Source organism: Onychomys torridus, chromosome 9 (assembly GCF_903995425.1).
Source record: "Onychomys torridus chromosome 9, mOncTor1.1, whole genome shotgun sequence".
NCBI classification, from domain to species: domain Eukaryota; kingdom Metazoa; phylum Chordata; class Mammalia; order Rodentia; family Cricetidae; genus Onychomys; species Onychomys torridus.
Genome location: NC_050451.1, coordinates 40,985,774 through 41,008,153, shown reverse-complemented (window position 1 = coordinate 41,008,153; position 22,380 = coordinate 40,985,774). Strand labels below are relative to the sequence as shown.

At 42.1% G+C, this 22,380-nt stretch overlaps 1 protein-coding gene across 1 annotated transcript; it reads right to left on the bottom strand.

Annotated features, from left to right (window-relative positions):
- Positions 1-819: 819 nt before the first annotated feature.
- Rnase10 (ribonuclease A family member 10 (inactive)) lies at positions 820-2,967 on the bottom strand. The gene is made up of 2 exons (XM_036198492.1): positions 2,862-2,967; positions 820-1,469 (listed from the first exon to the last, which is right to left on the bottom strand). Exons 1-2 carry the CDS (start codon positions 2,965-2,967, stop codon positions 820-822), a joined length of 756 nt encoding a protein of 251 aa, XP_036054385.1.
- Between the last annotated feature and the right edge of the window lie 19,413 nt (positions 2,968-22,380).

The window sequence follows — 22,380 nt, the reverse complement described above, 5'->3', positions numbered from 1 at the left end:
CTTCCTTCCTTCCTTCCTTCCTTCCTTCCTCTCCATCAAACCTCCAATTCCCTATGCCAGATTCAGTCTATGGGACCAACATCTGCTTACCTTAATATAACCCAGATAACACGTTAGCTTATTGAGTGGCTAAAAAACCTGGAGAAATGAGGGCCCAAAAAGAAAAGGTAGAAGAAAAGGAGAACACAGAAAAGCCTGAGAAGAGAAAGAAACAAAGAAGAAGGAAAAAAAAAACAACCAAAGAGAAAGATTATGAAACTAGGAAGAGAGGAAAATGGAGGAAAAGTGGGTCCTGACCCAAGCCCTTGTTCTTCTCAAACCATCTCTGTAATTTTCCAGACACAGTCCTAGATAGAATCACTTTAATTATGTCTACATCAGAAGTGCATTGCCTTGTACAGGCAGGGCCCAGGAGTCTGTGATTACCACAGAGGCTCCATGTGGGTAGCAAGGAAGGAGATGGGTCAACTCTTCTAATCCATGCCCAAGTTGTACTCAGTCCAGGGATCAGGCTGATGACCTTGGCTAAGGTGGGGTCTAGAGCTTGGCCTTTGTAGGGCAAGGACTGGAGGTGAGAGACATCTAGGAGAAACTAGGCATCGTTTTGTCATTTCTGACCCCCAGAATAAAATGCCAGTTGGATGACCCCTAATGCAAAGAATAATTATATTTTCAGAAGACAAAGATCAGGGGTGCTCCATCCTCTCTTCCCAGGAACTTCTCTATAGTGCACCCGAGTGGGGGACAGAAGCATCAGCAAACAGAAATGCAAAAGAAGAAAGACAATGAGGTGAAGAGAAGGGAAAGGCAGGAGCTGCCTCAGTTAACCTCCAGTGACTTTGTGTCACTGCATGTTGTGACAATGACCTTTTCAAATATGTAAGTCAGATAATGGCAGTTGGGAGTGAGCTGGCCTGCTTTGGACAACCTGCAGAATGTCAGATCGAAAGGACGGGAGCTTTTGTGACATTTGCCCCCCTTGAGGCCACAGGCCACCACGGGACTGTCACAGACTGCTTTGACCGTGCTTGGATCCTCGTGGATGAATGTGTATTGGGTTATGCAACTGTGATTATGCTCCTTCATCTTGGGGGCCATCAAGGTGTTACAGTCTCTGACACTCAAGTCAAACCTGAGGTGATCTTGTTTGCTCTGAACGAGAGCGTCAGCCCGCAGCATCCTACTTCCTCCAGCTTCATCTTCATTGAGGACAGTCTCTTCTGGACCGATAGGTTGTGCCGTTTCTCTGTAGCCGAGCACCAGGGCTTCTGTGGTCCGGGTGTCTCCTCTCTCTTCCGTGGTCTCAGCTGTGTCCCGGGAGTCGCCAGGCCAAAAATCACTCAGTGGCTGATCACTATCCACCAGGATTGCAGCAGCCATGTGAAGGCCGAGGCCCAGGCCCATCCCCAGGCCTAGCAGCAGCAGCAACATCATAAACAATAGGTTCACTAGCGTCACCTTCATTTTGCCTGGAGAAGAAGGGGGCGGGGGAATGAAGGCATGATATAGAGACAATCTTGGACCCATGTCATGGTTAGCCAAAGTCAGCAAAATGGGCCCCAGATTCTCCACTCAGTTCTCCTCATTGCTCTACCCACCTAAGGGAATGAATCTCTTTCTTGAACATTCCTTTTGCCCCCTCCTCACTACATTCCCCTTTCCTGTGTATTCAGGTGTGGGTCTTGAGGATTGGAAAGTGACCAGTAGAGGTGGTTTTTGAACAGGTTTGCATCTGAGGAATCACTAAGGAAACTGGGTGCCGCTCCATCCTTTTCCTTGTGGTGCTGGACCCTTGCTCATGCTAAGCCGGAACTCTCCCTCTCAGCTCTAGCTCCAGCCCATCAGTCAATTCTTAAACAGAAGTTACTTCCTAATCACCAAAGAGGATAGCTAAGCCGAATGAGTATAGAGAAATTCTTGCAGAAAACCTTGCTTTTTTTTTTGAGCTGAGGACCGAACCCAGGGCCTTACGCTTGCTAGGCAAGTGCTCTGCCACTGAGCTAAATCCCCAGCTCAAAACCTTGCTCTAGTTAAAGGACTAGACTCATCGTAGTAAACAATGCATCCATTTTTTTTAAATCCTGGATTGATTTTGCTTGTTATTATTACCTTCTCCCAAAGAGAGATAAAAATGAATAGAAAAGGGACTAGATTCATCCTCACTCCTAAAGTAAAGCTTCAGGAATGTCCGTCCCCTCACAGCTCAGGCCTCTGCTACATCTTGCCATTCGAGCTTCTATTTGTATTAGGGGAGAAACTCACTAGTGCTTTCCCACTCTCTAGCTATCATGGCAGCTCTCTTGCTTGGGTCCTGTCCCACAACTAAGGCAGGAAGATGGTAGTTGAAAAGAAGACAGGTCTTTGGAGTCACCAACTCTAGGTTCCACCTTGTAATGAAAAGTGGGAAGGATACACTGGATACTAACAGACTCTGAAGATGATGAGACAGGGAAGCATAAAAATGCTCATCCTGCTCAACAACTGCCCAGCTTTGAGGAAATCTGAAATAGAACACTATGTTCTTGGCCAAAATTTGCTTCCATCACTCCAGTGGCAACAATATTGAATTGGGCACTGCATGTAGAAAATGCTACCGCGCGCGCGCGCACACTGGCTGTCATTGACTCAAGTGGTTCTGACGTTATTAGAAGCTTGCCAGAACAGACCAGTGAGAAATAAACCAGGAAAGCTTTTCTTTAATGAAACTAGATACAGCTTGCTTTTGTTTTAAAGAAGAGGAAAGAAAGAAATGTAGGAAGAATGAAGCCAAAATGGGCGATAGATGTGGCGCGGTTGGTAGAGATCTTGCCTAGTATGCATGAGGCCCAGGGATTGCTCCCTGAGACACTGCTGTGGCTTACCTATGCTTGAAAGCAGCCTCAGATAGTTCTGGCTCTTTCTGTGTCCCTGGTTCTGCCCTCCTAGAACTTTCTTGTCGGTGAGCAGTACCCAGAAGCCACTCTCCATAAATTTCTATCTCCTTGTGAGCTGTGGGCTTTTAAACACAGCAGGTTTCCTGAACCCATTCCTCTCCCCTTCTTCCCAGCACAGAATAAACACACTCAGCTAATTTGCATTTCTGCTCCCACAAACACTTTGAAGTAAAGCAATTTAGGCAACGACAGGAAGTGTCTTTAGCCAGGGGAAACTGCAGACAGTTTTACTTCATCAGTCAACTGTTCTACTCTGAGTTACGCCCACTAACCTGTGGTTTAGAGTCGTTTGACCCTGTGCATGAATTTCAAGCCTCATTATGGTCTTGTTTTCTACACGCACTGCCATAAGCCCTTTTGTATCGTTTCTGGAATGTTAGTTTCTGGTGTTCTATTTTGTCTTCAATGTGCGTCACCTTTCCAACACTGCTTTTCACAGTCTACAACTGTATCATGATTTCATTTGACTATTTGTAGTGTGAAAAGTAAGTCCAGATTTTGCAAATGTAGTTACTTGGCCCTAGAAAAAGTTTACCCAAAGCAGAAGAGTTCATCAGCTCCTGCACAGGGTGAATAAAAGCAGTCAGCTCACCATGTAGACATTCCCTGCAGCTGGATTTCAGATCACCTGGGGATGGTTGAGACACTACAAAGACCCTCTCCAGATCTGAGGATTTAGGTAGATGTTTTTGCATTTTAGGCCATTTTCACATAATTCACTTCATGCAGCCCTCTGGCCTCGTTAGCAGATGAGGTTTAGAATTCTTCCTGCAGTTTTATGATACATTTGGAGCCACAAGATGTTTAGTGACCTGAGAAGCCACAATAGCAGGATATGGAAGGACAGGGTGGGCTCCAGCTCTGCCAGCTCCTACTCATTGTTCCTTGTCTTTGTGAACAAAAACTCCTGAAAGAAGCTGTGTCTGCAGAGATCAGCGGATTACAATGTCAGTCCTGTGGAGAGACTGGAATGTTGCAGGTCCAGAGGCTAATGACCTTATCTGGGGCTAGTTCTAGCCTTCCTTCCTGAATAGCCATTCCTTGTCTGTGTCTGAACTGGCATCTTATGACTAACAGATAGAAATCTTTTGCAATCTATTAACTTAGCAAACCACTAGCTTCTACCAACCCAAAAGCTAAGATGGTCATCAGATAGCATCTTGCTGTACCTGCCTCTCTGATGGACCCACCAACATATTTGTATTTTAAATCTGCCTTAATCTATGGCTTTCATCATTCCATAAAACTACCAGATTCGTGAAACTGCATCCACACAGGAACGAGGAATTGGAGGTAACCTAAATTTGTATTCCCAGGCCCTGGACACTCACAATGGCTGTCTTTCATTCCCCTCAAGACGAGAGCTGTGGTTGCTGTGTCAACATCTTCTACTACCTTCCTAGACACTGATATCTGGCTCTGGCTGATGCCATTCTTCTCGTAGCTCTAGAGAACAGTTGGTTACCCCTGATGACAAAAACCATCTTGAATGCATAAGTACATTGGCTCACTCACTCTTTCCTTCTTTCTTTCTTTCTTTCTTTCTTTCTTTCTTTCTTTCTTTCTTTCCTCTCTCTCTTTCTCTCTCTCTCTTTGTCTTCCTTCCTCCCTCCCTTCCTCCCTCCCTCCCTCCTTCCCTCCCTTTCTTCCTTTCTTTCTTCATTTGGTCTTCTAGAGACAAGGTAGCCCATGTTGGCCATGAACTTGCATCATTCCCCTTTCCTCAGCACCCCGAGTGCTGGGATTACAGGTACCAAGAAGCCAGGCCTGGTTATTATTGTAACAACTCACATCTGTAGAATGAATCTGTAGAATCACATGAATCTGATTACCACTTGGTTCTTGTGACCCTTTTGCTCCACTCTAATCTCCACGATTTCTCTGACTTGGGGTCTCACCTACTCAGGCCCTGGGTCCATTTGACAGACTATAGCCTTTTGAAGAGTTATTGGACTATTTTGTTCTTCCTACGTGACTAATTTTAGAAGCTTCTGTATGGTTGGAGGAGTTTTCTAATAACATATAAACAACAAAATACACCACAGTCACCTCATTCTGTTGCCAAATATACTTCCGGAACCAATAAAATCTGTGGGAATAGTTCCTGGAAATGCTGGAGCCCTCTGTCCCCAAAGTTCTGTTTTTCACTGCCTCCACTTCTTCTAGAAAAAAAACAAAAACAAAAACAAAAACAAAACAAAAAACACATGAATGTTTAGAGGGTAACCCACCAAGTTGTTGTTGAAGATGAGGTCCAACAAGAAAGTAGATGGATTAAAGGTGTGCACTCTGCACTGCCCTGCCTAGCAATGGATTGCTTTTAAAGCACTGGTAGCCATCCATCTCTGCTTTTATAGATTCCTGTCAGGGAAGACAGTAGGCCAACTGTAGATCTTCACCTCTCTGTCTGCTCCTTCAGATTCAATCCCCCAGTCTCATCCCTTCTCTGCAACAGAACACCTGCTTTAGTCTTCCTTTCCTCTCTGAGTCCATCCTTAGTGGATCAGGAAGATCTTCTCCTCCAGCCTTCCTTCCCCAACTCATCCTACTATCCCAGCCTCCAACACCAGCAGGTGTTCCCTGGGAACACACCAGCTGAGCAGGCCAGGGAAACAGGTAAGCTAGCTTGAAGACTACCCCACCTCTCCTCCAAATCCAATCTCCAGTCTCATCTCTGCAACAGAACACGGGCTGCAGCCTCCCTTCCCTCTCTGCCCACATCTCTGTGCAGCCCACAGACCTTCCCCTCTTGACCGTCCCCCATCCCCATTCCTAAGTGTCAGTTCCCAGTACCCAGAAATACATTTTACCTGAATCCCCCAGTGGCCATACCCATCAAGTTCACAGACAATTTCCTACCAGGCAACACACAGACATCACACTCTGAAAATCTAGAAAGGAATTAAAACCCAAGGAAGAAAACACCCATCCAACAAAGACAAAACCAGACATTGGTGTAGTGGGTAGCCATCCCAGCATTGGCCTGGAAGTTCCAACACCCATTGAGGCTTTGGTAATGGTCACGCCCACAAGGTGGGGCTGAGGGAAGAAGCTGAAGACCAAGGCTCGAGAGGAGGTCTCTCTCTTGGTTCTGGGCCCCTGGACGCTGGAGGTAGACTGAGCAGAGTTCTCCAGAGAACACCGCTGGACTGCACCATACCTTTGCCAGACCCTACAACCTATCCCTTCATTTGTAAGCTACCCCACAAAATAAACCTCCCTTTTAACTACGTGGAGTGGCCTTAATAATTTCACCAATACATCGGCACCTAGACCTATCATCTTCATAATCCCAGATCCTAGATGCAAGTGTAAAAACACAATCAATAACAGCCAGGACAAAATGTCTCTGCTAGAGCCCAGGAATGCTACCACAGCAGACCCTGAGTATTCCTGAAGCATAAGAAAAAGACCTTAAAACAACCTGTGTAAAGATAATAGAGGGCCTTAAAGAGGAAATTAATACATCCCTCAAAGAAATCCAGGAAAACAAGAACAAACAGTGGAAGGAAATGAATAAAACTGTTCACACATGGAAAAAGGAAGTGGAGCCAGTACAGAAAACCCAAACTGAGAGAATTCCAGAAATGAAAAATTTAGAAATTCTAACAAGAACTACAGAGGCAAGCTTCACCAACAGAATATAAGAGATGGAAGAGACACTCTCAGGTGCTGAAGACACAATGCATCAGTCAAAGAAAATGTTATATCTAAAACACCCCTGATACAACACATCAAGAAAATCTTCAACACTAAAAAAAGACCAAACCTAAGAATAACAGGAATAGAGGAAGGAGAAGAAACCCAGATCACAGACACAGAAAATACTTTCAACAAAATCATAGAATAAAATTTCCCTAACCTAAAGAAAGAAGTACCTATAAAGGCACAAGAAGCTTACAGAACACCAAATAGACTAGACCAGGAAAAAAAGTACCCTTAGCACATAATAATCAAAGCACTAAGTGTACAGAACAAAGACAGAATATTAAAAGCTGCAATACAAAAGACCAAGTAACATATAAAGGCAGACCTATTAGAATTATATCTTACTTCTCAATGGAGACTCTAAAATCCAGAAGGGCCTGGACAGATGTGCTGCAGACTCTGAGACCACAGATGCCAGGCCAGACTACTACACCCAGAAAAACTTTCAATCATTGTAGATGGAGAAAATAAGACATTCCATGATAAAGCCAAATTTAAATAATATTTACCTATAAGTCAAGCTCTTTAGAAGATGCTAAAAGAAAACTCCAGCCTATGGAGGTTAACTACAACCATGAAAACATGGGAAATAAATAATCTTAGACAACCAAAATCAAAAGAAGGGAAACACACACACCACCACCACCACCAACAACAACAATAACAACAACAACAACAACAACAAAATAACAGGAATCAACAATTATTGGTTATTGATATCTCTCAATTTAAATGGTCTCAATTCCCCAATAAAAAGACTCAGACTAACAGAATGAATGTGAAAATGGGATTCATCCTTCTGCTACATTCAAGAGACAAATCTCAACATAAAGGACAGATGTTGCCTCAGGGTAAAGGGTTGGAAAAAGATATTTCAAACAAATGGATCTAAGAAGTAAACTGGTGTAGCCATTTTAATATATAACAAAATGGAATTCAAACCAAAACTAATCAGAAGAGATAGGGAAGGACACTACATACTCATCACAGGAGAAATCCCCTAGATGACATTCAAATTCTTAACATTTGTGCACCAAACACAAGGGTACACAAGTTTGTAAAAGAAACACTACTATGGCCTGAATCACATATTGACCCTCACACATTGATGATAGTGGGAAACTTCAATACCACACTCTCAAAAATTAGACAGGCCATCCAGACAGCAACTAAACAGAGAAATGCTGGAGCTAACAGATATTATAAACCAAATGGTCCCAACAGATATTCACAGAACATTTCACCCAAACACACACACACACACACACACACACACACACACACACACACACACACACACACAAATCTTCTTCTCTGTACCTTGTGGAACTTTCTCTAAAACTGACTTCATCCTTGGACATAAAGCAAGTCTCAACAGATACAAGAACTTTGAAATAACACTTTCCGTTCTATCTGACCACCACAGATTAAAGTTGATATCAACAACAGAAACAACTTACAAACTCGTGGAAACTGAACAACTCTCTACTGAATGAAAAACAGGTAAGTTCATAGCACTAAGTGCCTACATTAAAAAGAAAATAATCAATCAAACAAACAAACAAAAAAAACTAGGTAGATCTCATACTAGCAACTTAATAGCACACTTGAAAGCTCTAGAACAAAAAGAAGAAATCACACGCAAAAGAAGTAGATGGCAGGAAATAGACTCAGGGCTGAAATCAATGAAATAGAAACAAAAAGAATAATACAAAGAATCAATGAAACAAAGAGTTAGTTCTTTGAGAAAATCAACAAGATAGACAAACCCTTATCCAAATGTGCTATAAGGTGGAGATAGAATATCTGAATTAATGAAATCAGAAAAGAAAGGGAGGGAACATAACAGATACTAAGAAAATCCAGAGACTCATAAGGGCATACATTAAAAACCTGTACTCCACAAATTGGAAAATCTAAAAGAAGTGGACAATTTCCTCAATACATGTCACTTACCAAAGTTAAATCAGATTTGCAATTTGAACAGACCTATAAGCCCTATTAAATAGAAAAAAAAAATCATTAAGTCTCTCAACCAAAAGAATCCCTTGGCCAGATGATCTTAGCATAGAATTCTACCAGACTTTCAAAGAAGAGTTAATGTCAATACTCCTCAAATTGTTTCAAAAATAGAACACTGCCCAGTTCATTTTATGAGGCCACAGTTACCTTAATACCCAAACCATATAAAGACCTAACAAAGAAAGAGAATTACAAACCAATTTCCCTTCTGAACATAGGTGCAAAAACACTCAGTAAAATACTTATAGGGCTGGAGAGATGGCTCAGAGATTAGGAGCACTGGCTGCTCTTCCAGAGAACCTGGGTTTGGTTCCCAGCAACCACATGGCAGTTCACAACTGTCTGTAACACTAGTTTCAGGGAATCTGACTCCTCATCTGACCTCCAAAGGCTCCTGCACACACATGGTACACAGATATACACCCAGACATGTACACAGAATAAAATTTCAAAACAAATAAATAAAATACTTGTAAACCAAATTCAAGAGCATATCAAAAAGACCATTCACCATTATCAAGTATGCTTCATCCCATATATATAGGGATAGTCCAATATATGGAAATCAATAAGTGTAATCCATCTTATAAATAAACTGAAAAAAAAAACAAACAAAAAATCATTTCATCAAATGCAGAAAAGGCCTTTGACAAAATCCAATACCCCTTCATGATAAAAGTCCTAGAGAGTTTAGGGATGCAAGGGACATATCTCAACATAATAAAGGCAGTTTACAACATGCCCATAGCCAGCATTAACTTAAATGGAGAAAAACTAAAAGAAATTCAACTAAAATCAGGAACAAGACAAGATTATCCACTCTCTCCTTACCTATTAATTATAGTCCTTGAAGTCTTGCCTAGAACAATAAACCAACTGAGGAGGTAAGGGATACAAGGAAGAAGTCAAAGTCTCTTTGTTTGCAGATGATCTAATAGTACACATAAGTAACCTAAAAATTCCTCTGGGAACTCCTTCAGCTGATAAACACGTTCAACAAAGTAGCTAGATACAAAGTTAACTCACACACACACACACAAAAAAAATCAGTATCCCTCCTATATACAAATGATAAAAGTACTGAGAAAGAAATCAGGGAAACAACACCTTTCACAATAGCCTCAAATAATATAAAATATCTTGGGTTAACTATAACCCAAGTAAGTGAAAGACTTGTATGATAACATCTTCAAGTCTTTGAAGAAACATATTAAAGAACATATCAGAAAATGGAAAGATCTGCCGTGCTCATGGATCAGTAGGATTAACATAGTAAAAGTGGCCATCCCACCGAAAGCAATCTACAGATCCAATGAAATCCCCATCAAAATTTCAGCACAATTCTTCACAGATCTTTAAAGGACCATCTTCAGCTTCATATGGAAACATAAGAAACCACAGGGAGCTAAAACAATCCTGAACAATCAAAGACTGCTCCAAGTCTCACTGCTCCTGAGTTCAAGTTTACACGAAGCTATAAAACCGACATGTTGATAAATGAAATGGAATTCAAGACCCAGACATAAATCCACACAACTATGGACACCTGGTTGTTGATAAAGAAGCCAGAAATACACACTAGAAAAAAAAGAAAGTGTTCTGGTAGAAGATCCACCTCAACCCCTGGGCACCCTGGCATCTATGTACCCTAAGAGTCTAGAATATTCTGGTGGAAGCCTCACCCCTATGCCCATATCCTGCCCCTCAGAAAGCCCCTCAAACATAGTTCCTCCCCGAGAGATGCTCAAGACCACTCCCACAGGGCATTTAAACTGCACCCCAGAAAACACGTGGTTTTTCAGTCTCTCGTCCCTGTCTCCTCTCTTGGGAGCCAGAGAATCACCGCGGAACGCTGTATCTATTAAACTGGGGCTTTTTCTAATTCAGTCTGATTTGGTCTGATTTGGATCTGATTTGGATGGCTGCATTGGCAGAGAGTCTTATCGGGGGTGTAAAAAACTTTTCAGAAAGCATCTTCAACAAATGGTGCTACTCAAACCGGACGTTTGCACATAGAAGATTGCAAATAGATCCATACTTATCACCCTGCACAAAATTCAAGTCCAAATGGATCAAAGACCTCAACAAAGAACTAGATATACCGAACCTGATAGGAGAGAAAGTGAGGAATTGCCTTGATTCATTGACACAGGAGAGGACTTTCTGAACCTGATAGGAGAGAAAGTGAGGAATTGCCTTGATTCATTGACACAGGAGAGGACTTTCTGAACTAAATACCGTTGGCACAGGCACTGAGATCAACAGTTAATAAATGGGACCTCATGAAACTGAAAAGCTTCTGTAAGGCAAAGGACACCATTGTTCAGACAGAGCAGCAACACACAGAATGGGGAAAGACTTTTACCAACTCCACATCTAATAGAGGACTAATATCCAAAATAGACAAAGAACTTAAGAAACTAGACATCATATATTTCTTTCTTTGAAACATTTGTTTAGTTTTATTTTATGAGTTAAGTGTTTTGTGTATGTGTATTTGTACATCATGTGTGCGTGTCTGGTGCCCAGAGAAGCGAGAAGAAGATGTTGGCTACGCTGGCCCTGGAGTTACAGTTGTTTCTAAACTTCCATGTGAGTTCTTCGAATTAGACTCAAATCCTCCAGAAAAGCAGCCAGGGCTCTTAACTACTGAGCCATCTCTGCACTTCCTATATGTCTTCGTTTGGCACTCCCCTACAGTTCCCAGCACACAGTTTTGTTTGGATTTTGTGTGTGTGTGTGTGTGTGTGTGTGTGTGTGTGTGTGTGTGTGTGTGATTTGAGGTTGTCACTGCTGTTTAGCTCTTAGTATATTCTAGATTAATATTCTATGTTAATCCTGTCAAGAGTAGGGCTGGCAAGTTCTTCTCACAGTCTGCAGTCTATGTCTGTACCTGGTTAGTGGCTTCCTTGGCTGTTCAGAAGCTTTTTAGTTACATGGGGCCCCGTTTTATCAGTTGGTGGCTTTATTTTCTGTGTGACAAGAGTCTGTTAGAAAATCCTCACCCATGCCATCGCGTGGTGCACTCCCTGTCTCTCCTTGGCACTTTCAGAGTTTCAGGTTTGATGTTGAAGCCTTGGAGCCATTGTAGTTAATTTTTGTGCAGGATGAAAGATAAGGGTGCAGTTTTGTTCTGCATGGGACCAGCCAGTGTTGCCAGCACCATTTGCTGAAGATGATCTCTCTTCCCCAGTGTGTGATCTTTGGCATCTTTGCCAAAGATTCCATGACTGAAGTGGATTTCCATGACGTGTGGATTTACACATAGGTCCTCTTTTCTTTTTCTTTCTTTCTTTCTTTTCTTTTCTTTTCTTTTCTTTTTTTGTTTTTTGTTTGCACATTTTTTATTTTAAAACCTTTTTCTCATTTTTATTAGTTGTTTGAGAATTTCATACAATGTGTTGTTTTGATTATATTCACCCTCCCCCAACTTCTCCCAGGTCCAGATTTTTTTTAAATATTTTATTTTCATTTTAATTATGTGTATTTGTGGGGGGAGAAGGATATGTGCTCATGAGCAGGTGCCCATCTAGGCCAGAGGTCAGAAACCCCTGGAGCTGGAGTTGTAGGAGGCTGTGAGCAGCCTGCATGGGTGCTGGAAACAAACCTGGGTCTTTTGAAAGAGTAGTGAGCACTTCTAACTACTGAGACTCTCTCTAGCCCCATCCTTTCTACTCCATTAACCAACATGTTTATTTTTGTACCAGGACCATGCTGGCTTTTACATATAATTGAAACCAGATATGGTATTACCTCCAACATTATTCCTTTGCTCATGATTGTTTTGGTTATCCTAGATCCTTTGTGTTTCCATATGAATTTTAAGATTTTTTTTCTCTTTCTCTGAATAATGACAATGGAATTTTTTTTAAATCAGGGTTGCATTGGTCTGCAGATTGCTTTGGGTAGGGTGTCCATTTTCACAGTATTAATCCTTCCGATTCATAAGCATTAAAAGTCTCTTCATTTTCTAATGTATTCCTTAATTTTTTTTCTTCGGTGTTTTAAAGTTTTCATTGTAGGGTTCTTTTGTTTCCTTAGTTAGGTTTACTCCAAGGATGTGGTGGTGTTGTTTTGTTTGTTAGTTTTTATTGTGGATGGCATTGTTTCTCTGGTTTTGTTCTCATTACCATATTTGCCATTGTTATGGAGGAAAACTATGAATTTTTGTATGTTTATTTTGTATCCTGCCACTTTGCCAGCTTGAGGGTGTTCTGGTAGAGTCTATGGTAGAGAGAAGCAGATAATCTTAATGTAGATAATATGACTGCTGCTTTTCCCACTGGAATCGCCTTTACTTCCCTCTCTTGTTCTGTGCTATCACTTAGATTTTAAGCACTGTGTTGACTAGAAGTGGAGAGATTGGACCCTTTCTCTTGTTTCTGATTTTAGTGAAAATGATTTGACTTTTCCCACATTTTGTATGGATTGGGATAAAGGTTTGTCATATATACCCTTTATTATATTGAGGTATTTTTCCCATCTGCAATTTCTCTAGGATTTTTTTATTTGTTTGTTTTTGGCTTTTTTGAGACAGGGTTTCTCTGTGTAGCTTTGCGCCTTTCCTGGAACTCACTCTGTAGACCAGGCTGGCCTCCAACTCACAGAGATCCACCTGCCTCTGCCTCCTGAGTGCTAGGATTAAAGGAGTGTGCCACCACTGCCCAGCATTCTCTAGGATTTTTAAATCATGAATTGATTTAAGTTTTATCAATGACTTCATCTACATCTATTGAGATAATCTTTTTTTCTGTTCTTGGCAGCATTTATGTAATGGGTTATTTACTTAATGGGTATTATTTATTTACATATTTTGGTGGTTTAAATGAGAATGGCTTCCATATGCTCATATGTTTAAACACTTGGTTCCCTGTTGGTAGAACTCTTTGGAAAGGATTAGGAGGTGAGGCCTTGTTGGATGAGGTGTGGAATGGGGTGGGTGTTGAGGTTTCAAATGCTTCCTGTCATCCTCAGTGCCATCTCTGCTTCCTGCTTTGGTTTGAAATGTGGCCTCTAAGCAGTTCCTGCTGCCATCCTTTCACTTGGCCATCATGGACATGAACCCTCCGGAACCAGAAGCCCAATTAAATGCTTTCTCTTATAAGTTAACTTGGTCATAGTGTTTTGTCACAGCAGGAGGAAAGGAACTAATATAGAAGTTTATACCAGAAAGTGGCTGTTTCTGTGAAGAATGTGACCATGTGGGTTTTTTGGAGGTATCTGAAGGCTTTGGGACTTTGAAGTAGGAAAGTCATTGAGCTGAAAGCAAACCTTAACAGGCTGTCCCAGTAGGAGCTAGTAGACAGTAATGTTGAGAGTTATATGGACCATGGAGGGCCAGCTCAAGTTGCTTCAGGAGAAGCAAGTACTTTAACATCAACTGGGATAGGAACTTGTTCTTGTGATATTTTGGTGAAGGATATGGCTACATTTTGGTCCTGTCTTAGGAATTTGCCTGAGGCTAAATTTAAAAGTAACAGACCAATTCCTTTGGCAGAGGAGGTTTAAAGACAGCCTAATATTGACTCTAGTGGTTATTAGTAATCACTCTTATGCAGGTCTGCAAGAAAAAGACCAACTGAGGCAAAAAGAAATACAAAACTGTACAGTTTGAAGAGAAAAAGAGTACCAGGAAATTTAATGTTGGGGCCAAGGGTTATCCTGAAAGAGATAACAAAGTTGAAAAAAAAAGGCCAAATAGGGCTGGAGAGATGGCTCCATGGTTAAGAGCACTTGCTACCCTTCCTAAAGGTCCTGAGTTCAATTCCCAGCAACCACATGGTGGTTCACAACCATCTGTAGTGAGATCTGATGCCCTCTTCTGGCCTTCAGGCAAAGCATGCAGACAGAACACTGTAGACATAATAAATAAATCAATCATTTGGGTTGGAGATTTACCTCAGTAGTAGAGTGCTTGCCTAGCAAGCTCGAGGCCCTGGGTTCGAGCCTCAGCTCAAAAAAAAAAGAAGGGCAACTATGCATTGGGATAAAGGAAGCACACCTTCAGGGCAAGACACCACACAGCTAAGTTTCCAACTTGTGAAAGAAAAGGTCTGATGAATTGTTTGCTTCTAAAATGCAATAACAAATCAAAACTGCTACAAATGTGATTTAATGGTTCTGGGGTCAGCCCCACATTGGTAGCTAAATTTGGCAGTGTCATCCATATAGGTCTGGCTTTAGAGTGAGGAAGGATTTATAAGTAAAGGGGTTGTGGAGTCTTCCTCTGACGTTGAGAACTGTTGAGGCCCAGCAAGGTGTGTCAGGGCAGTCTGTAGGGAGGCCCTGACAGGCTATTGCTTAAAGCTGTGAAAGTGAAGCCTGGATTAGGTTGGAAAGTCCAAGATGTTACAGGTACCCAGAGCTGTTGGGTATCTGCCAAGGAAAGCTGCACACAGAGAGTGGAACTGGTTTCAGAAAGATGTGCATGCTGCAGGCAGAAAAGCTGAACAGATGGTGACACTCAGTCCTTGGACATCGGAAGTAGAATTACACAGGATGTGGTGTTTTCCATGCTGGTTTTTGGTCTTGTGTTGGCCCAGTGTTTTCTCACTGTGCCTCCACTTCCTCCATTTTGGTAAAGAGCAATGCCTATTCTGTGCCATTATAAATTGGAAGCATAGGATTTGTGTTTTGATTTGCAGGGAGTTACAGTTCAGAGCTTGCCTTGAGTCTCAGAAGAGATTTTTTTTTTTTTTCAGAGCTGAGGACCAAACCCAGGGCCTTGTGCTTGCTAAGCAAGTGCTCTACCACTGAGCTAAATCCCCAACCCTATCAGAAGAGATTTTAAACAGTGTTGAAACTAAAAGACTGTGGGAACTTTTGACATTGGATTAAATGCATTTTGTATTATGATATGGCCACAAACCTATGGTGGAGGCCAGGGAGTAGAATGCCCCATCTAGACCATATGTTGGAGTGTTTGGTTCCTTGTTGGTGGAACTGTTTGGGAAGGTTAAGAGGTGTGACTTTGCTGGATGAGGTGTGTCACTTCACTGAGAGTTGGGGGTTTAAAGAAAGAAACAAAAAACAAACAAAAGTCATGCCACCCCAGTGTGCTCTCTACTTCTTGCTTGCAGTTCAGGAGGTGAGCTCCCAGTGTTTCTTTCCCCATGCCTTTGCTCCACCGTCATGGACTCAGACCCTCTGAAATAATAAGCCCAATTAAATGCTTTTCCCCCAGTAAGTCGTTTTGGCCATGCTATTTTAATCATATCAGTAGAAAAGTAACCCATACATGTATGTTGAACCATCCCTGCGTCTCTGAAATGAAGACATATGGATCTTGTGGATGATCATTTTGATGTGTTCCTGAATTTGGTTTGCAAGAATTTTATTAAGAAGTTTTGAGAACCAGGTATAGTGATATACATCTTTAATCCCAGAGGTAGAGTCAGGAAGATCTCTATGAGTTTAAGACCTGTCTGGTCTATATAGTGAGTAGACCAGGCCAGCTAGGGCTACATGGTGAGACCAGATCTATAATAATAATACTTTGCTATTAATGTAATAATAGCATTGTAGAAAGATTATACACATTCTTTCCTTTTCTATTCTATGAAATTAATTGGGGGCTGGAGAGATGGCTCCATGGTTAAACGCACTGGCTGCAATCCCAGAGGAGGACCTGGATTCAATTCCCAGCACTCACATGACAGCTCACAACTGTCTGTAATTCCAGTTCCAGGGCTTCTGACACTCTCACAGAGACATACATGCAGGCAAAACACCAAAGAACATAAAGTAAAAGTAAATTATATGTTTAAAAAAAGAATTATTGGTGCTAGCTCTTGTTTAAAGGTGTGACAGAATTCTGCAGTGAGTCTATCTGACCTTGAGCTGGTTTTAGTTGGGAGTTATTATTATTATTATTATTATTATTATTATTATTATTATTGCTTGATTGATCTTGTTGGTTACTATATGTTGCTTAAATTGTTTATTTCAACTTGGTTTAAGCTTGGTATATTACATATACATCCATAAATTTACCCATTTGTTCTATGGTGTTATTTAACTCCAGTGTTTCTCTGTTTAATTTATTTTTTCAGAATGACCTGTCTATTGGTGAAAGCAAGCTATTAAGGTCACTATTTAGTTTGTATTTAGTAGTATTTAGTTTGACATTTGGAGCCTCTGTCTGTGGACACCATAAAGTCTTCTAGATGTACTATTCCATCGATCAATGCAGAATGGCCTGTGTTCTTCTCTTCTGACCAATTTTAGCTTGAAATCTATTTTTACCAGATATGAGAACAGTGTCACCTGCTCACTTTCTGGTTCTGTATGCTTTGAACTCCTTGCCTGTCCCTTTGTCCTGAAGTACTATCAATCTTTGATGATGGGATGTATTCCTTGGCAGCAGAAAAGAGAGATCCTATGAGATGGCTTAATGGTTAAGAGCACTTGTTGCTCAACCATTAAGATCTTGAGTTCAGATCCCAGCACCATATATCAAACCAGGCATGATCTCATGTGTGCCGGCAGCCATGGTGATGTAGACTGACTCAAGATTTCCAAGAACACCCTTCATCCCCAAAAAGAATAGCCCTAAAAATCTATTAACTCCAGAGAATAAGAAATAGGAGTGAGCAAGCTGCTGTACACAGCCTGTAGTTGTTTAAAATACAGTTTTGAAGCTTTCCTCTAACCCTGATGTTTTATGTTCTATTCTGGGCATGAAGATGTGTTGCTCTAATTCATTTAATAAAGAGCTAATGGCCAATAGCTAGACAAGAAGAGATTGGGCAGGAGAGCAATGGAAAAAAGTTAGGAAGAGTCACCAGCCAGACTCAAAAGAAGCAGGACATGTAGACGATGAGGTAATAAGCCATGAGCCATGTGGTGGCACAAAAATTAATAAATATGGGTTAATTTAAGTTGTAAGAGCTAGGTAGTAATAAGCCTAAGCTATCTGCCAAGAATTTATAATTAATTATTAAATCTCTGTGAGTTATTGGGGAGCCAGCAGTCCCAATGAAAAACCCCACCCACCTACACTAGGGTCTACGTCTATAAACTACATAAGCATTTTTAATCATCTGTATGTGGTGCCACATGCCTATAATCCCAATACAGTGGAGTCTGAGATCGCCACAAATTCAAGGCCACCCTAGGCTTCACAGTGAGTTTGAGGCCAGTTTTTACTACACAGTGAGACTCCCCCCCACAAAAAATAACAACAAATTAATAAACAAAAGAAAAACAACAAAATGGGGCTTTCGAAATGATGACCGATTCTTCCTGACTCATATACCCCCAAAGGACAATATGGAAATTCCCAGCAACACTACTATTTTCCTGTGAGGATAATTGATGCATTGGGACAGCAATGGCCCATCCTTCTTATATATGTATGTATCTAATGGAAAAGTCAGTTTTTCAACATGGCCTCTGAGAAGTTCATCTTTAACAATAGTGCTCAACTAGTCAGGTACAGTCAGGACTACTTGCAATAACCCTCTCAGGAAAACCTGCTAGGCCCTGGATAGCAGGTCCTATCGATCGATGGGAGATGAAGGCCATCATCTTCCAGGTGGTCCAGAACTTGAAGAAAATGTAAGAACTATGGAAAGAATTCACTCAACTGAAACATGCTAGGAAGGTTTTTAAACTTTACTTTTTCTAAACTTGTGAGAGTGAATAATAGAAACTTTGAAAAGTGCACGATGAGACCACTTAAGGGAACTTCCAGGAAGAACGGCATTCTGCGGCCTTGTCAATCAATCGTAGAGCAAGCGGGAAGGGGCAACCTGTGTGAGCAGCGAACGCTCTAGAACACTAATTGAATTCATGAGTCAAAAAGGGTCACGTTGCCTTTACTTTTTCTTTCCTGGTGAGTGCTTCCCGTCTCCTGCTTTCCTCTTTTCCTCAGAGCCAAATGCTGTCTGCCATCAAGGTAGTCAGCAATATTTACTGGAATATTTACTGGAAACTAATAGTTTCCAGCTGATGATGATGGTTCATTGCCCCTGATTCTAACCGTGTGGCAGCAATCGACACAGAAGGGAAAGGAAGGGAGGCTGAGTTCACAGGGCCTGGATTGCTCGGCCCAACCTCCAGTTTTAGGATCAGAAAAGCAGAGATCCCACTAAAATAAACTCATGGCTAGCTTTAAAATATCCCAGCAACAAAGATAATAAAATAACGTCCATGTAGCTCAATGGCAAAAAGGCTGGCCTTGTTAGTTAAGCGGCGCTGTTTACCATGTAAGAAAAGCCACTAAAAACAACAAAACCCACTGTAAGAGTTTATTAAGAGAAGGAGCAGTAAGGAGTGCTTAGGCCTATGGAGGGAGAGAGGGGAGGGTATGTGACCAGCTTTTGATGGCACACACACACACACACACACACACACGCACGCACGCACGCACGCACGCACGCACGCACGCACGCACGCACATATGGGCTCACATAGCTACGCCATGCATGTGCATAGATATGTGATTACACTGCACACAAATTACTTGACCACGCAGCAGCTGATAGATTGCATAGGATGTAAGACACGCCCCTCCCTCCCCCCATGACTAAGCATCTCACCAGTGCACGTGCGGTGATGGGGGGAGTGGCTAGAAATTCCAACAGGCCTAGCATATCAGAAGACCTGGATTCAAATCCTCAGAACTGCCTAAAACAGGGCAGTGGGAGCTCAAAGGCCTGTAATCTCAGCTCCTCCAGAGGTGGAAGCTGGAGGATGAGGACTTCAAGCTCATCTCTGGCCTTAGACAGATCAAGGCCCACCTGGGCTACCTTAGACCCTGTCTCAGAACACAACAGAAAACTGGGATTATTGCTTTTCCTTCTTGGTAGTTTGAGCTGCTTGCCTTGAAATCTAGCAGCCTGAACTTGATGGCTGGGACCCACGTGGTGGAAGGAAAGAACAGAGCCCTGCATGTTGTCCTCTGCCCTCCACACTCACTCCATGGCATGTGTGCACTCACATACATACATATACAAAACAAATAAGGGCGATAAAAACTGTTAAACGATAAAGTAAATGCAGCACTCTGCATAGTAACTAAATTGTGGAGCCAACCTCAGTGTCCAACAACAGAGGAATAAATAAGGAAAGTGTAGTGCCCACACACAATGGAATTTTTTTCAGCCACAAGAAAAGAACAAAGTTATGTCATTGCAGAAAAATGGGTTCATCTGGAGATAATCATAGTGAGTAAATGATCAGAAAGAAAAATGTTCGATCTCTCTCATTAGTGGTTCCTAGGTTTTGTAGAGAGAGATAAAATTATATATGGCTACATGCCATGAAAGTAAAATTCAAACTGTCTAAGGAGACAATTGGAACTAATGGCAGGGGAGAGAAGAGGGTATGGGGGGTATGACCAATACACAACAGATAATAAATGAAAAGTTAAAATAATAAAATCAGGAGGAATGGGCAAAATGTGATGACGGTTAAAAGGGCATGTGATGAGCATTTGGAGATTATATTTGTCTTTGTACTTCAATATGCCTGAAACTTCTATACACACACACACACACACACACACACACACACACACACACACACACACACACACACACACACACACACACACACACACACATATATATATATATATATATATATATATATATATATTTTTTTTTTTTTTTTTAAACAAGTCTTTGGAGGAGCAAGAAATTTTAAGAAGTCCGTTGGCGAGGAGAGGAAGAGGGTTAGGGACCGTTAGAGCAGCTTTGTTTTATGTTGGGTGTTCACACTGAGGAATCCAAACCACTTCCTGCGTCCCTTTCCTGTTCTGCTGAGGACCACAAACTCTTCTGGGAAGAGTCAGCCAGGGGAGGGAACAGTCACATGACTTGGTTTCACTCTAAGTGTTCAGAAGTCAGCACACCCACACCCGGGGCCCTGCCTGATCAGACATGATGAGACGGGGGTCAAAGGTCGTCCTGAGAAGAGGAGACCAGAAAGAGCTGGGTCCCCTTGGAACCCTCAAGGAGAGGCAGCAGTGCTGTGGGAGGGAGCACGGGCCTTGTTTGTTATCCTCTTCTGGAGGGAATTAGGAATAATGGTGTCAGGCCTGGGTCCAAGGAAACAGAAGACGGGACTGGTGCTGAGGATGAATGCTCCGCGTCTACTGTTTTACACAGGGACAGCACTAATGTTTTCATTTTGTTTTTTCTGTTGTTTGTTTTTGTTTTGTTTGTTTTTTGAGACAGGGTTTTTCTGTGTAGCTTTGCGCCTTTCCTGGAACTCACTTTGTAGCCCAGGCTGGCCTTGAACTCACAGAGATCCGCCTGCCTCTGCCTCCCGAGTGCTGGGATTAAAGGCATGCGCCATCACCACCAGGCTTCATTTTGTATTTTAATTTCATTTATTATGTGTGAGTGCATGTGTGTTTCTCTGAAATGTACACACATGAGTGCAGGTGTGAGTGTGCCAGGGAAGTCAGAGGGCAGCTTTCAAAAGTCAATTCTCTGCTTCTACTTCTATTTCGAAGACTGAGCTCAGCTCATCAGGACATCCTGCCAGACCAAGTGCCAACATTACTGTAAGCACAGGATAAAAATTGTGGCATAATATTTTTAGAGTTTTCCCACCAACACCCCTCCAAAATTGTTCACATTAAGTAGGATTGGGAAATTTTAATTACAGTCCTTCAACATTGATCTTCTTCCCCCAGAGTTTTTCTTTTTCAAAGGGATGTTACCTTGGAAAGGGTACTTGATAATGCTTGCAGTCTGGAACAGCTTAGTATGATGTCATGTAACAGAACTGTTGTCTCTGGGAGGTGAAAAGAGGTAATATTGTTCAGGTGAGGACTGGAGTATGGAAGGTATTTACCTGGACATCTGAGAAGGGGCCCCAAAATAGCTTGACCACACAGCAGCCATGACAGGCTTAGGGGCCTAGACACAGCTTCTGTGACAGGCTTACTGCAGGCAATACCCAGATCCAGGAAAAGCCTTAAGCTGATACCACCCAGGGATCTACCAGGGGTGAGGAAGTACCTGACATCCCACACGTTCCAACCATTAGATCAGGTGGCCAGATGTCCTTGAGTCTAGCACACACACCTATTTTTTGTTTTACAGATACCTCTAGACAATTGTCAGCCAATCAAGTCCTGGACCCTGGAAATCCCCTCACCCCAACCTCTGCTATGATAAAAGCTCAGCCCCACCTGAGTTCAGGGCTCTCTGCTCTCACCACTGTGTCAGACAGACAGAGGGACCAAGCTCTAGAGCTTGAAATAAAGGCTCTTTGCTTTTACATGCGGGATTCAGTCTCCGTGGTGGTCTTTTGGGGGTCCCCGCGATCAGGGCATAACACGTCCAGGTTCTTGGACATGGAGGGAAGCACAGACAGTGATAGAGCAACAGGGACAATTTACTGAGAGAGCTTTCACGGAAAGTGGACCAGACCTGACCCAAAGGGTTACACACTCAGGGTTGCTATACTCCAAGACTGGACTTTCACAGGTCATTCATACGATGAGCACTCTTCCTTCGAGTGTCTATTTCATAGAACCTTGGTGGGGTGGGGTTCTCAGACATACATTTTGTATGCTAATTTTGACTTGACTCTAAACCCTTCTGCATAATCTCACTTAAGAAGTCCCAGGGAGGGGTTGAGGATTTAGCTAGAGCGCTAGGCCCTGGGTTCGGTCCTCAGCTCTGGAAAAAAATATAAATAAATAAATAATAAATAGATAGATAGATAAGATAAATCCCAGGGAACTGTGTTAAGCACC